This window comes from Cebidichthys violaceus, unplaced genomic scaffold, assembly GCF_023349555.1.
Source record: "Cebidichthys violaceus isolate CVI_PGR_0920_01 unplaced genomic scaffold, fCebVio1.0.p SCAF_2, whole genome shotgun sequence".
In the NCBI taxonomy this organism is placed as follows: domain Eukaryota; kingdom Metazoa; phylum Chordata; class Actinopteri; order Perciformes; family Stichaeidae; genus Cebidichthys; species Cebidichthys violaceus.
This window is the reverse complement of record NW_027176372.1, coordinates 12,411,816-12,424,069: the sequence shown is the minus strand read 5'-3', so window position 1 is coordinate 12,424,069 and position 12,254 is coordinate 12,411,816. Positions and strand designations below refer to the sequence as shown.

At 41.2% G+C, this 12,254-nt stretch overlaps 1 protein-coding gene across 1 annotated transcript; it reads left to right on the top strand.

Annotated features, from left to right (window-relative positions):
- Positions 1–5,258: 5,258 nt before the first annotated feature.
- LOC137875874 (homeobox protein MSX-2-like) lies at positions 5,259–7,470 on the top strand. The gene is made up of 2 exons (XM_068715384.1): positions 5,259–5,781; positions 6,498–7,470. The coding sequence occupies exons 1-2, from the start codon at positions 5,481–5,483 to the stop codon at positions 6,944–6,946; spliced, it is 750 nt and encodes a 249-aa protein (XP_068571485.1). The 5' UTR covers positions 5,259–5,480; the 3' UTR covers positions 6,947–7,470.
- Positions 7,471–12,254: the final 4,784 nt, after the last annotated feature.

Below are 12,254 nucleotides of genomic sequence, written 5' to 3'. Positions count from 1 at the left end.
TTTGAAACAGGTAGTCCAAACGAGCTGGTGTGAGTACACCCTGTTTCATGAACGTGTCCTGAAGATCACAGGCCGCTGTAGTCTGAAGCCAAAAGAGCTGGTGGGTTTTGAATCGGTAAACAGACGCTTTATTGAGTGTTTTCACAGCATTGAGGATAAATGGCTGTGTAGACTTTCTTTATCAGCGTTGTGGTCTGCACGGAGACTGGCACACACTGGCAGCTGTACCTCCAGACCGCACTGAGAAGCCTGATGACCGGCTGCTCTCTGCATTCTTTGTATGGACAGAGGCCCCATGATGTGGTGCAGATTGAAACAAACTGGTTTTGTTGTACAGGACCTGTTCAGAAAATAATACAGTGAGCAGAAACGGTGGTGGAGAGGACACCTGTAAAAGACACTTAATTGTAAAAAAAATTATTTAAGCAATAAAGTATGTTGTGTTTTAGGTATTGTTTGGGCTTGGCTATGAATTCATTTTTAAATATATTAAGTCGCCCTCTGTTGTTGCAGCTTTAAAATTCAAAGTCTCTTTTTGTCTTGTAAGCAGCTTTCTGAGGTTGGAGTGTGTGTTGGGTCTATTCAAATACTGACATCCTAAACACTTTTCCCACCAAAATTAGAACGTATATAAGATATGAAATAGACGTCTTTCCCATTGAGAGGATGCCGTGCTGTTCACTGGCTTTTCTGTGTCTTTTTTCCTAGTGTGTCACAATCAATGTCCCTCTTATTAATTCCCTGATTACTGCTTCTTAAATATGAATAATTACAGGCTCTTTACATCCTCTGCGGTAGCAACAGGGGGCTTCGTCACTCTCTGCAGGAAGTGAGGGCGCAGCGAGCACTAAGTTCACAGCCCTGAGAAGCGGCGAAGTCCGGGCGAGGTGTTTCTAGATATCCGTATGGTGATGCTTGTGACAATGATGGCTGATTCACTATGTTTTAACACCTACTGCACCACAGCCTGACTGAATCATCTCAATGTGAGAGACAGGTACTAGTAACGTCAGGAGGTTTGAGAGTCGTATTGGTACACTTCAGATTCTGGCATACACATTTCTACTCAGCCACTTCCTCATATCCGTTCAGTGTGCAGTTTCACAGCATGTTAGCACTTCCCTTCCTTTCATCCCTGGAAGAATTAAAGGATTATGAAGACAAATTTTCACCATCACAATGTGTTGAACCACAATGTGATCACGGTGCCTCATGTTTTATATAGATACAAACTCCTTAAGAGCATTTCATTATGCTCACTTCCAGACGGAGTTGGTGGTGCTGAAATTTGCAGGAAAACAAGTGTTGTCAAAGAGTTTCATCAGCCTTAGTTGAGCCAACAGGCAGCCTCCCTTTCCAAGCCAAGAGGAAACTGCTTTTAAGTGTTTGAAGACTAATGTGATTCTTTTAGTTCTGGTGACATCTGCAGAGAAACAGAAGACACATTAACCAACCAGGCTGTCCTCCGAACCTTTCATTTAAACCATGTTTCACAAACGGCAGCACAACGGCGGGCGACAAAATTAAAAAGAATTGGTTCATGAGTTCTTTAATCTTTTCTCAATCAATGTGAATATGTAGCTAATTAGGTGTAGTTGATAGGTAAACACAGGTTATTTTACAGACTGGCCATCGTCTGTACTGTACTCTTAATGCATTTAGAACAACCCATACTTCAAATCATATTTGTGTCAATTATTTTCAATCTCTACATTCATCTTTACAATACAATTTAAAGTAAAATATTTTGATACATTACATTACATTACATTACATTGCAGTCATTTGGCAGATGCTTTTATCCAAAGCGACTTACAACAAGTGTATTCAACATTGGTAATCAAGAGAACTACTAGTCACCAGAAGTCATAAGTGCATCTCCTTGCTTACACAAGCATCTAAGAGATGTTTAGAAAAAATTATTTCTCTATTTGCATCCGGTTGTAAACCATGAAAACATTTTTTTAAGTTTTAGCAGCCAATAGATCATAGATACAATTATCAAAGTATAATACCAATTCCCTTTTGTCGTCATTATTGGATCAATATTTGAATGTGTTGCTATTACGAACTTGTGCCGTCATTCTGTGTGTGCTTTACTTTCTGTCACGGTGTTGTAGCACACGTATTCCCTGCATCGCTAACGATGTTCATTCATCTACAGTTGGATTGCATTTCAGCAATATAGCCCATTAAACTGACTCATGCAGTACTAACGGCTAGATATTTGCATATGGAAGAGGAAGAGTTCAGTGACATGAAGTTGCGTGTGACATTTTTCTGTCGCTTGTGATCTTAATCTCAATATTTTCCAACTGTCAAATGTGATCTGAAGATGCGACTGTATGAAGCCTCGGCTCGTCTTCGGGAAGAAGTTTAGAATGATAAGTTTGTGAGATCGTATCACTGAATCTTTTTTTGTGGTTAGCTTTTTACAGTTAAAGTAGGTTGCACATTTGCATATCTGTAATTTGTTGTGGTGAGACAGGGATGTACCGTAGCTGCGGAGCATTCGTCAGTCAGAGGATTAGTTTAATGTGTTTTGGCTTTTTTAACATAATGAACTGACTTGCTTTAAACAACTGTGTGGAAACACAATGAAGCGCGGAAAGATCCATCAACTAAGCATGAAGTAATGATTGCACTGACTGAGGGGCCTCAGGAAGCAGTAATGAGAAAACACATCTTACCACTTTCAGCCTCTCAGGAGATAATTACCCTCTCAGACTGAAGCTGGTTTGTCCTCTGCAAGTTGTATTAAGATAAATTAAAGCCCTAATGTCTTCTGCATTGAATATATTTGCAGTCAATAGTCATGTTATACTTAAAACCAAAAATATATATCATGAGCACATTTATTTTGGTTACCATTTAATGGCAACAGTGCTACTGTAAAGCCCTGTAGCTCCATTTTCCTTTGTATTACAATGTTCCCCCCGTGGATCATGTCAGACTTCAAATTGTGACATTGATTAAACCTTAATGCACATTAGCTTCAGGGGACACAACTGATGTCCTCTGTGCTTTTTGACTGTTAGGGTGTTGGAAATGCGTTGCAAAGTTGGCAGGTACAGTCATTAATATGTAGAACAAGACTGCAGTGTAAGAGAGTACACTCTAAACGCCATGCGTCAGTAAATAAACAGTTCTGGAAGTGGTGGGTGTCAGCGTTATAACACAGATCCAAAATGTACCCCCAGATAAACATCTTAAGAGCTCATGTTACTTTTAGCAGTAACCGTTCCTACCCTGTACTTATAAAGACATTAAACATGAGTTGATATTGATATTGTCCTGGGTTGTGCCTTTTTTCGTTTATTTTGACTGTCTTCAGATGAAATATTAATTCAGTCTTGATTGGCCTGTCTGTGGGTTGCTGTGTGTAGCAGTAGTTACGTTTAACTCAGCTTTGAAAATGGAAGTAGAGGCCAACCTCCCATTGTAAAATTGTTTGGAAGTTGGTATTAACATATTTCTTTTGTAAAAATACAAGGAATTATTTTGTTTTCAGCACATAGCTCCAGATTTATAATTGTTTGCATCATGTAAAGATAATAGCGAATAGATTAAAACGTTCTAAATAAGCGTTCTCCCTCTGATTTAGCCTCTCAGGCGTGTGTGGATCTTCTTAAAAAGCACAGAAACAACGATTTTACAGTTACTGTAGACATTTGAGCCACGTGTGTGACATACATTTATGTGTGAATGTGTGTACGTAGTCCACACTTCCCCTGTACGTCTGTATTTTTTTGTTTAAATACTGATTGAAAACTGTTTTATACAGTTAGCTAGTTTTAAATGATTTAATTGTTATTGGAAGCACACTGAAATGACACTTAATTGATTTGCATGTGTTTGCAGGAGAGCGAGCTCATGCTGTGGGAGCACTTTGCCTCACGTGGAGAATAATGATGTCGAGGCGCTAGGGAGTCGAGCCCCTGATGCCACTGTAATCCCGCTGATTACAGAGAGCACACAGCCGCTCTGAGGGCTGATCACAGAGCTGTGGCCAGCACACTCCACTCCAGTCACCTCACAGGTGGCCTTTTTGAATGTGTGGGCATCTGTATATAAGACAGACTCATATGGTAGACAAGGAGACAGACATGAGAGTAAAGATAGAAACTTGGGGGGCAGACTATAGGACACAACATGCAATAAGCGCATACATTTTGCATCATGTCTTCCTTGGCTGGATGAACACTTAAAGGAACAGTGTGTTAGGGGTGTGTTGTAGATTGCAACCAACTAAATACCAATCCGCTATGTACAGTTTTTTGTTTTCGTACTGGGTGCATTTAATCTCACTCAGAAAGACATTAGTCTGCTATTCATGACAATTTTAACATCCATGCCCTTTTTGACTGTTTTTTAAAATGCTGCCTCGTCTCATCCCATCACGGAGTGGTTAGAGGCTGTAGAGCTGCTGCTGTTCTTCTCGTGATGTTTCCTAATACTCTGGAGCCCTACAGGTATGAGCTTCAAACAGGCACGAGAAGCTTCCGTCTCCTCCAACAGAGCAGAGACTGGGACTAATCGCAGCGGGCGCCATACACCTCAGGAAGGTAGCAATTTTCCATCATTACTGTTAAATCCCGCTTTAAAGAACCGGATTCCACAGACCTAATTACAAGGTGTTAATAATAACAATGTAATGCCAGTCATTTTAAAGCCTGCCCAAAACCATAATCCATTTCCCAACTGACTCTCACATCTAAGTGTATACGGTTTCTCTATTTGAAATTTTAAAAGCATCCTGAATCTTATTGATTACCATTGTGATTACTCCCACAATCAGTGTTTCAGGTCTGGCAAGTTGGGGCTTGATTCAGGAGCTCTGTCAGCTTTTGTTACGAAGGAATACAGCTCTTCAGATGTCACACTGATGCTTTTCATCCTGCTGCTGCTGACGCTCGGAGAGACAGCCAGGCCAATCCACCAGCCTAATTGCAGGATGGAGTAGACAGGGGATTGATTTACTTAATTTTAGTAGGGTTTTTTTTCCTCCAAAAAATACCAGGAATCAGCCTCATCCAATATTCATTAATTCAGGAAATGGAGCACTGTACTTTGAATGGCCGCTGAGCGTTTGCAATTTGCAGAATTAATAAAATATGGTCTGTTACTGTCAGTTATGATTAATCCCTCGTGAACTGTCCTCAAGAAACAATGGTCTCCCTGCATAATTACTGCTAGATGAGGCTGATGTGCAGCTGACCTTTTAGGGGGGGGGGGGGGGGGTGGCACCACAGGGATCCCGTCCAAAGCGCCCCAAGCACACCGTCCAATCACAAGTCAGGACGCATCATCCACTGAAATTCCCGAGAACCTCTCCCACAGGTTTTTTTTTTTCCAGCACAACTTTGTCAACTTCGTATCAACTTATTTCGGACGCTCTATATTTGTACACCGTGAGGGAAAAGTTATGCGTTTTCTGGATTGGACTTAGATACATCGACCCCCGGCCCTAAAAAGGGAGCATGTCTTCCCCCGGAGACTGGAGAGACGACTTTTCAACAGACGAGGAGGTACAAACTCCGCGGGCGCAGAACCGCGCGGCGCAGGTGTCCTGCCTGCCCTTCAGCGTGGAGGCGCTCATGTCGGACACAAAGCCGCAGAATGTGACGGACAAAAAAGATGGAAATCGCCCTTTGAACGATGACCAGGCGCGCAGGCCGGATGACTTGTCCCAGCAATTAGTATCTATTAAATCAGAGCCATCGGAACGAGGGGGATGTGCGTCCTGGATGTCCAGCCCCATTAAGATGTCAGCACCACCCAGTAAGTGATCCGAGCTAATGTCTGGATTTGAAGATTTACTTATATAGATGTATTGTTAATAATTATATTATAGTCGTTAAACGTTTTTTGGTGCCTTAAATCACCCGAGGAAAGGATCTCATCTAACGCTCTAGAAGTTAATGAAGTTCATAACTGCCAGGCTACATTTAAGGAGAGATGGGCTCAAGTCTAATAAATGTATAAATCAATATGGGTTCACTATTTGTTTAAGTTAAAGAATAAACTAAAAGGGAAACAATAAATAATTTAATAATATTTTTAATTCTGGTATTTATAATTGTAATTTATAAATATTTTGTCTGTTTACGGCTGCACCTGTCGATCATTTAAAAAACGTTTTTAAACTCAGATTTATTATTGATGAATTGATTAATCATTTAGTCTAAACAAATAATGGCAAATAGTCATCACAATTTCCTAGAGGTTAATGAGGTGATGATCAACTGTCCAAATGGATATAATGATAATCATATTACTTTGATTTAAAATGGAAAATAGCAAACAGGGATGGTTTTTCACTTTTCTGTGAAAAAAGTATCAATCCATTATCAAAGTAAGAGGAAGTTTTCTGCCAGACGACTACTTGAATAATTGACGAATGGTTTTTGCCCTTATTAAGTTATTTAGATATTATACCAATGAAATAGAATATCTGACTCCAAGTTTAAGCCTCACATCTTGCCCATGTCCTCTAGGGCAGCTCAGTCCAGCAGTCTGCTCCTTGAGGAAGCACAAAACCAACCGCAAGCCTCGCACTCCCTTCAGCACCACGCAGCTCCTGGCCCTGGAGAGAAAGTTCCATCAGAAACAGTACCTGTCCATCGCCGAGCGGGCCGAGTTCTCCTCCTCTCTGTCGCTGTCCGAGACCCAGGTCAAGATCTGGTTCCAAAACCGGCGAGCTAAAGCCAAGAGGCTTCAGGAGGCTGAGGTGGAGAAACTCAAAATAGCGGCTGGCATTGGGCCCAAAGCCGTATTCCACCCCGGATTCCCGTCTTTAGGTTTTCCCCTCAGTGTTGACCTGCATGCTGGATCAGCGGCACTGTACGGACTGGGCTGCTCATACGGCCGCATCCCCATCCTCCCTGCTGTACATCTGGCCATGTGTGCCTCACAGGTCGGCCACGGCCTGTTCCACCTCTCCTGAGGGGAACCGACACAGAGTGATGTGGATGTGTTAAAAACAGAAGGACATGGGTGTATCGTGAAGTCATGCACCTTATAAGAGAACTTCATTAAGGACCTGAGATGGAGCCGAAGCTTTATGATCTTCTCTGGTCTGTCTTTAGTAATATCCTTTTACAAAGATACAGAATCTTGAAGATCTTTCTTTTCTGTTTGCCTATATGCTGATTCAGCTTGAGTCACTGAAAATTAATAGAGTATATCAGGCCACACATTTATGACTGTTGTCCTGAATGGCAGATTGCATTTGCGCAGCCTTTTTGATTTGCTTTTCCTACTCTTGTATTTCCTGGATGATTCCAGCATTGGGAATTAAAAAAAAAAAATCACTTGTTAGCCTTGAATATGCAGCGATATTATACATCATACTCATTTTAGAACAATAAGAGAATGGCCTTTTGGACTGGAGAAGTGCCGTCATCCTTAAGCTCCAAAGCATTCTATATTTATTCACGGTAGTCCTTAAGTTCATTCATATCATTATGAATATCTACATTAATATGTTATTTGTTTGACATTACATTAAAGCTTTTATTTAAACCTCTGTTTTGTTCTCTTGTTGATCTCCACACTTAACTGGTGAGCCAGCTCTAGCTTAGCTCAGATGCAGTTGTGTAGTGATACGCAACCTTTAATGTGTGTCTCAGCTCTCCAGTTGAGTCTGATGGCCCTTCTGGTTCTGACTTCCTGCTGCCTCCTCATGTACTCCACATCTAGCACAATGCTCTGGTGCTCGCGAGCTATGTTTCTTCCTCGGAGCAGTTAAAAACCACCTCACTCATCTCATGAACAGAGTAGGTTGCAGTGTGAGCTCCAAAAGATAGATTTTTTTGCTTGTTGACATTTAGTATTATGGATCACCTTTATAAGTGCAGCTACTCCCGACATCAACCGTCACTTTCCATCTTTAAATCTTTTCACAGAGGACATTTGACTTAAGAACAGGTGAAACTTATAACACAAACGATGGCAGCGTTCCATTCAAATATCCCAGTAAACCATGACGGTGTGAAAATCATTTTATTATTTACACTTTTTCTTTTGCCACTGTTATATGGCAAGATGTATTAGCCTGCTGGATTTTTAACTTGTGATCATGAATGATTTAGTTCCATCCTGGACAGAAGTAACTGCTCTGCTCGTGCCGACTTGCTTTTTTTTTGTCTTTCCTACCTCAGTTTGCATTTATTGCTTAAAGTATACCAAACTTTAAAAAAAATTACAGTGATTAGACCATTCGATAACAGTAAATTATTTTGGCTTAACAACAGTGTAGAAGTCTTAAGGAGAAAAAATCCTCATTGCCTGCTATATTGACCCAAAGAGGTGAGTTCGCAGCTGAAAAATCTGTTCTTCCTCCATCCAGCGCCGTCATTTTACGTAACAGTGACGTAGTTGGACTCAAGGAAGAACTACCGGCCATTTCAGCTTGGATCTGGGTAGACAGGGGCGTGGTCTAGATGCCGCTCAAAATCAGAACTTACTTATTCTCTTTACTGGCTACGTTTCTGTTGAAGAAAAATAACTTTTAGAATGATCAGTTCTTATTGTTTAACATACAAGGCTCCGTAAAGTCTGTGGCTCCTGTGTGAACTCTCTTCACACTTGCTATCTCAGATGTTCCTGATGGCTAAACATTTTACTCGAGCCAGAGTATACAACTGAAGAAATGCAGCGGAGAGAGGCCGAGGCCGCGGCTGCTTTAGCTGTGCAAGAGGATATTTGTGGCGGGGGCCCCGGGCATCAGAAGCTCCTGCCCTTGTACATGTCGCTGCCATCACGGCTCTGCAAGCGAGAGAACTCAGCTTGCTTGGTCAATAGATCACACACTGAGGAATTTATTGCTTCAATTGACTGCATCTACAATGAACACTTATTGGAAATCCAAATAAAAGGTTGTTAATTCTCCTATAAACACTTAACACTCTGTGATACGGTATTTATCCAAATTTGAACAAAAAAACCCTGCCAAGACCTTTGTCGTGCAGATTAGGACGGTTGTTTGGAGAAAAAAAAAAGGTATCAGCTGAGTGTTGAAGTAGTTTGGTATATTCCTTTTTGAAACTTCATGTAGAGTTTCTGTAAATTGTGTAAGGTGCTGAGGGGCAGGGTATTTGCTGGAATCTACGTTCCAGTGAGAAGGCTCCACCCACTTCAGGAGAGCATCGTGATTGTTCATGTATGATAAGTTGATATTTTGATATTTGTGTTTGGATGAGTGACAGTGATCTGGTGTCTCCTGGATCAATAAAAGGAATTTAAAAACCAAACCTCTTGCCACATGTTCTCTCTGCTCAGTTTCCCTGCTTGCCCTTTGTTCATCTCCCTGATGAAATCAGGATCAGGTGTGTCTCTTCAGGTGTGTGGGTGAAGCCTTCTGACTGGAATGTAGATTCCAGCAACTACCCTTCCCCTTACAAGTGTAGTCAAGGAAGTATGGAAGTTTTTCACACGGACAAAAATAGTATATAATAATAACGGCTGAGCTATTCAGTTTACTAAAGCATGGCGCATGTTGTTCTGTATGGTCGTCTGCACCTCATACATACGGATAAGTTAGGATCCACTGTATGCATTGCGTGGGTGGATGTTCAACTGGGTGGCCTGGGTGTGGAGGTGTTGCACTCTCAAATGAATATTTATCCAGACAAATTTCCTCTAAAGATGTGAAATTATGTCTGCAAATCTGACTGTTTTCTGCAAATAGCACACCTCACATTGTCTTAATTGCAAGCATGTGTTTTCACGTTGCTGTTGGACACCACAGAGGTTGAGATCTATTCGTTTCATGTGAGCTGTATTTTTAAACTGTATACTTTAAATGAACTTAGTCTCTCTCTGTGAAGTGTGTAACAACATTATGCCGGGCTGTCCCTGCAGTCCCTGATTTAATTGTCCTTGTCGCTGAATTCTGACTCCAACGCTCTGTTAACTTATATGTGGAGACTTGGTGATAACAGCACAAGGCATTATATGGTCGCTCTCTCGCTTTCTCTCTCCCTCTGTAAACTTGGGAAAAGCTTGTTACTATTAGCACATATTTCACAGTCCATTTGCTTCCCTCCATTTTGAAATTAGGGCTGGCATTAAGCTGATAGTGAGGTCTTTAATGGCTTTGATTGCCCAATAACCTCAGCCTCAAGTTTCAGATGTTTCCAATGTGAAACCTTCATGGAGGAAAGCTCCACAAAGCTGGCCTCTGAAGAACAAAACGAGGGGTTGAGTCTAATGAGTAAAAACATTAATATAAAAATACGTGTAAGGAATCAAAATCAACATAAAATAGACGGGCAAATTTGGAAGTATGCATTGAGGAGTTATTTGATATACTGAGTGAGCTAATCTGAGTCTGAACCACAGGAAGAATAGTAAATGGCGGTGCAAGATTCATATCCTCAGAGAGGAAAGGCTCCAGAAGCGCTCATAGAGTCTTAAGGATAGGTTCACATTTTCTTAAGACTATCTTAACACATGCCTATATGTAAATTGAAAGTGATTCTAGTAATAATTCCTCCTCTCCATACTGGTCGTGAACAGATTCCTTCGTAACTCGATTCCAGTTCAGGGGATGGGGGGCAAAATCCACAATCTTGTTCTGTGCAGAAATCCTTTCTTAAATTACGTTATGATAATATGAGGCATTGAATTACACAAATATAGTGTGTATTCTCCATATATACAGTCCTTTTAATACCAAAGCTTTCGTTTGTGTTTGCCTGGACAGTGTTTTCTTGCTCCATGAATTTAAAGAGGTACTAAAAGGATTGAACTGAATCGTAGAATACATTTTCTTCTTACACTGTAATCGCTGTAGGGGGCGATCTTCTCAGGCCTGGTATGGATGGACTGGAGGAACACTGGCAGCAACTGGTAAAAAAAATTCTGCTCTGCTTTTGACTACAACTGAATTGTTACTGCTGTATCTATTTAAGAAAGCTTACATTTTCTATTCATTAACTTTGCTTCTAACCTGAAGATCTTGCAGTTCTGTCTTAAATCCACTAGGTGTAGCAGCCTCCCATCTGTTGCTGCGCACTGTTTCCAAAAAGGCCACACAGTCCTTTAACAGGCATTTAAAAGATATTTCAGAACACGTGAGGCGAGCAACATATCATCTTGGATAAAAATGTACATGTTATCTAACCTGCAATTTAATAGCCTCTTAGATAATGTCTGTTAAATTCATCATGAGTGCCCTGGTGAATAAAAGATGAAACTCTTATGTGTTGTGCATTGTGACAGTGGCAAATGGCACGAGTGCGGGGATTGGGGATTTCTAGGGTTCAGTTGTGCATTTGGGTCTTTATACATGCATCATTGCAAAGCAGTGCTGCATCAACTCTGCTCAGATTGAGAATAGGTGCAGTGAAAGATTTCTTAGTTCCACCTCTGTTTATTGTGATAAATGCAGATATTTGCACTAATATGCAGCCATCTATCACACTGACTTCCGTCAAACATGACTGCACACAATTTATGACTGTTTAATCTGTTGAAAATGTGTTTAAGGCAAAAAAAAACCACAGCAGTCAGAGACATTGTGTTAAAGGAAAAAGAAGAGCAAATTTGGGGGTTTCTCACTGCCCCTCTCCTCCCCTGTCCCAGCCTGTTAGGCAAAACTGAGATTCGGAGGAACATTTCACCATAGCTGCACGCAGGAGCAAAACTGAGATATAGTACGTGCTTCATCGCACAGCAGAGAAACACACAGATTTGAGGATCGCTTCCCACAAGGGTGGCAGTAATGTGAGATGTGACAAATAAAAGAGGGGTGAGGAAGAGTGAGTGTTTTTATTTTTTACTCCACACACCCAGAGGAGTAAAGAATTGACATTTGTGTTGTTCGAAGTGCTGTAATTAGAGGACACGCTTTCATCTCGTCTTCAAAGCTGTGGAGCAGGTGTGCTGCCCTGAACAATCCCAGTTCTATCAGACATCTTTTTTTGTGTGTGTGTGTGTGTGTGTGTGTGTGTGTGTGTGTGTGTGTGTGTGTGTGTGTGTGGATTTTCAGTTTCTGCATCTCTGAACACATTTTTCACTCTGTCTCCCTATATTTCATGTGGCATAACAGGTAGGAAGGCCCATTAACAAACAATAATATAATCATGCACCCAGTCAACCCTCATGACTTTAAGTCAATTTGTGTGCTGCCGAATAAAATGGCAAAAGAGCACATGCTGCATTGACTGTGGAGGCAGGCTTAGATACAGTAACAAGGTGGCAGATTGCTCGCTGGGAGAACTTGATCTCAACTGAAACACGCATGCTCA

What these genes read in the sequence shown, in the direction of transcription:
- LOC137875874 (XM_068715384.1), top strand. Translation starts at nt 5,481, where the DNA reads ATGTCTTCCCCCGGAGACTGGAGAGACGACTTTTCAACAGACGAGGAG. An exon ending in TAAGATGTCAGCACCACCCA is followed by an intron (nt 5,782 to 6,497) that starts GTAAGTGATCCG and finishes CATGTCCTCTAG; the next exon opens with GGCAGCTCAGTCCAGCAGTC.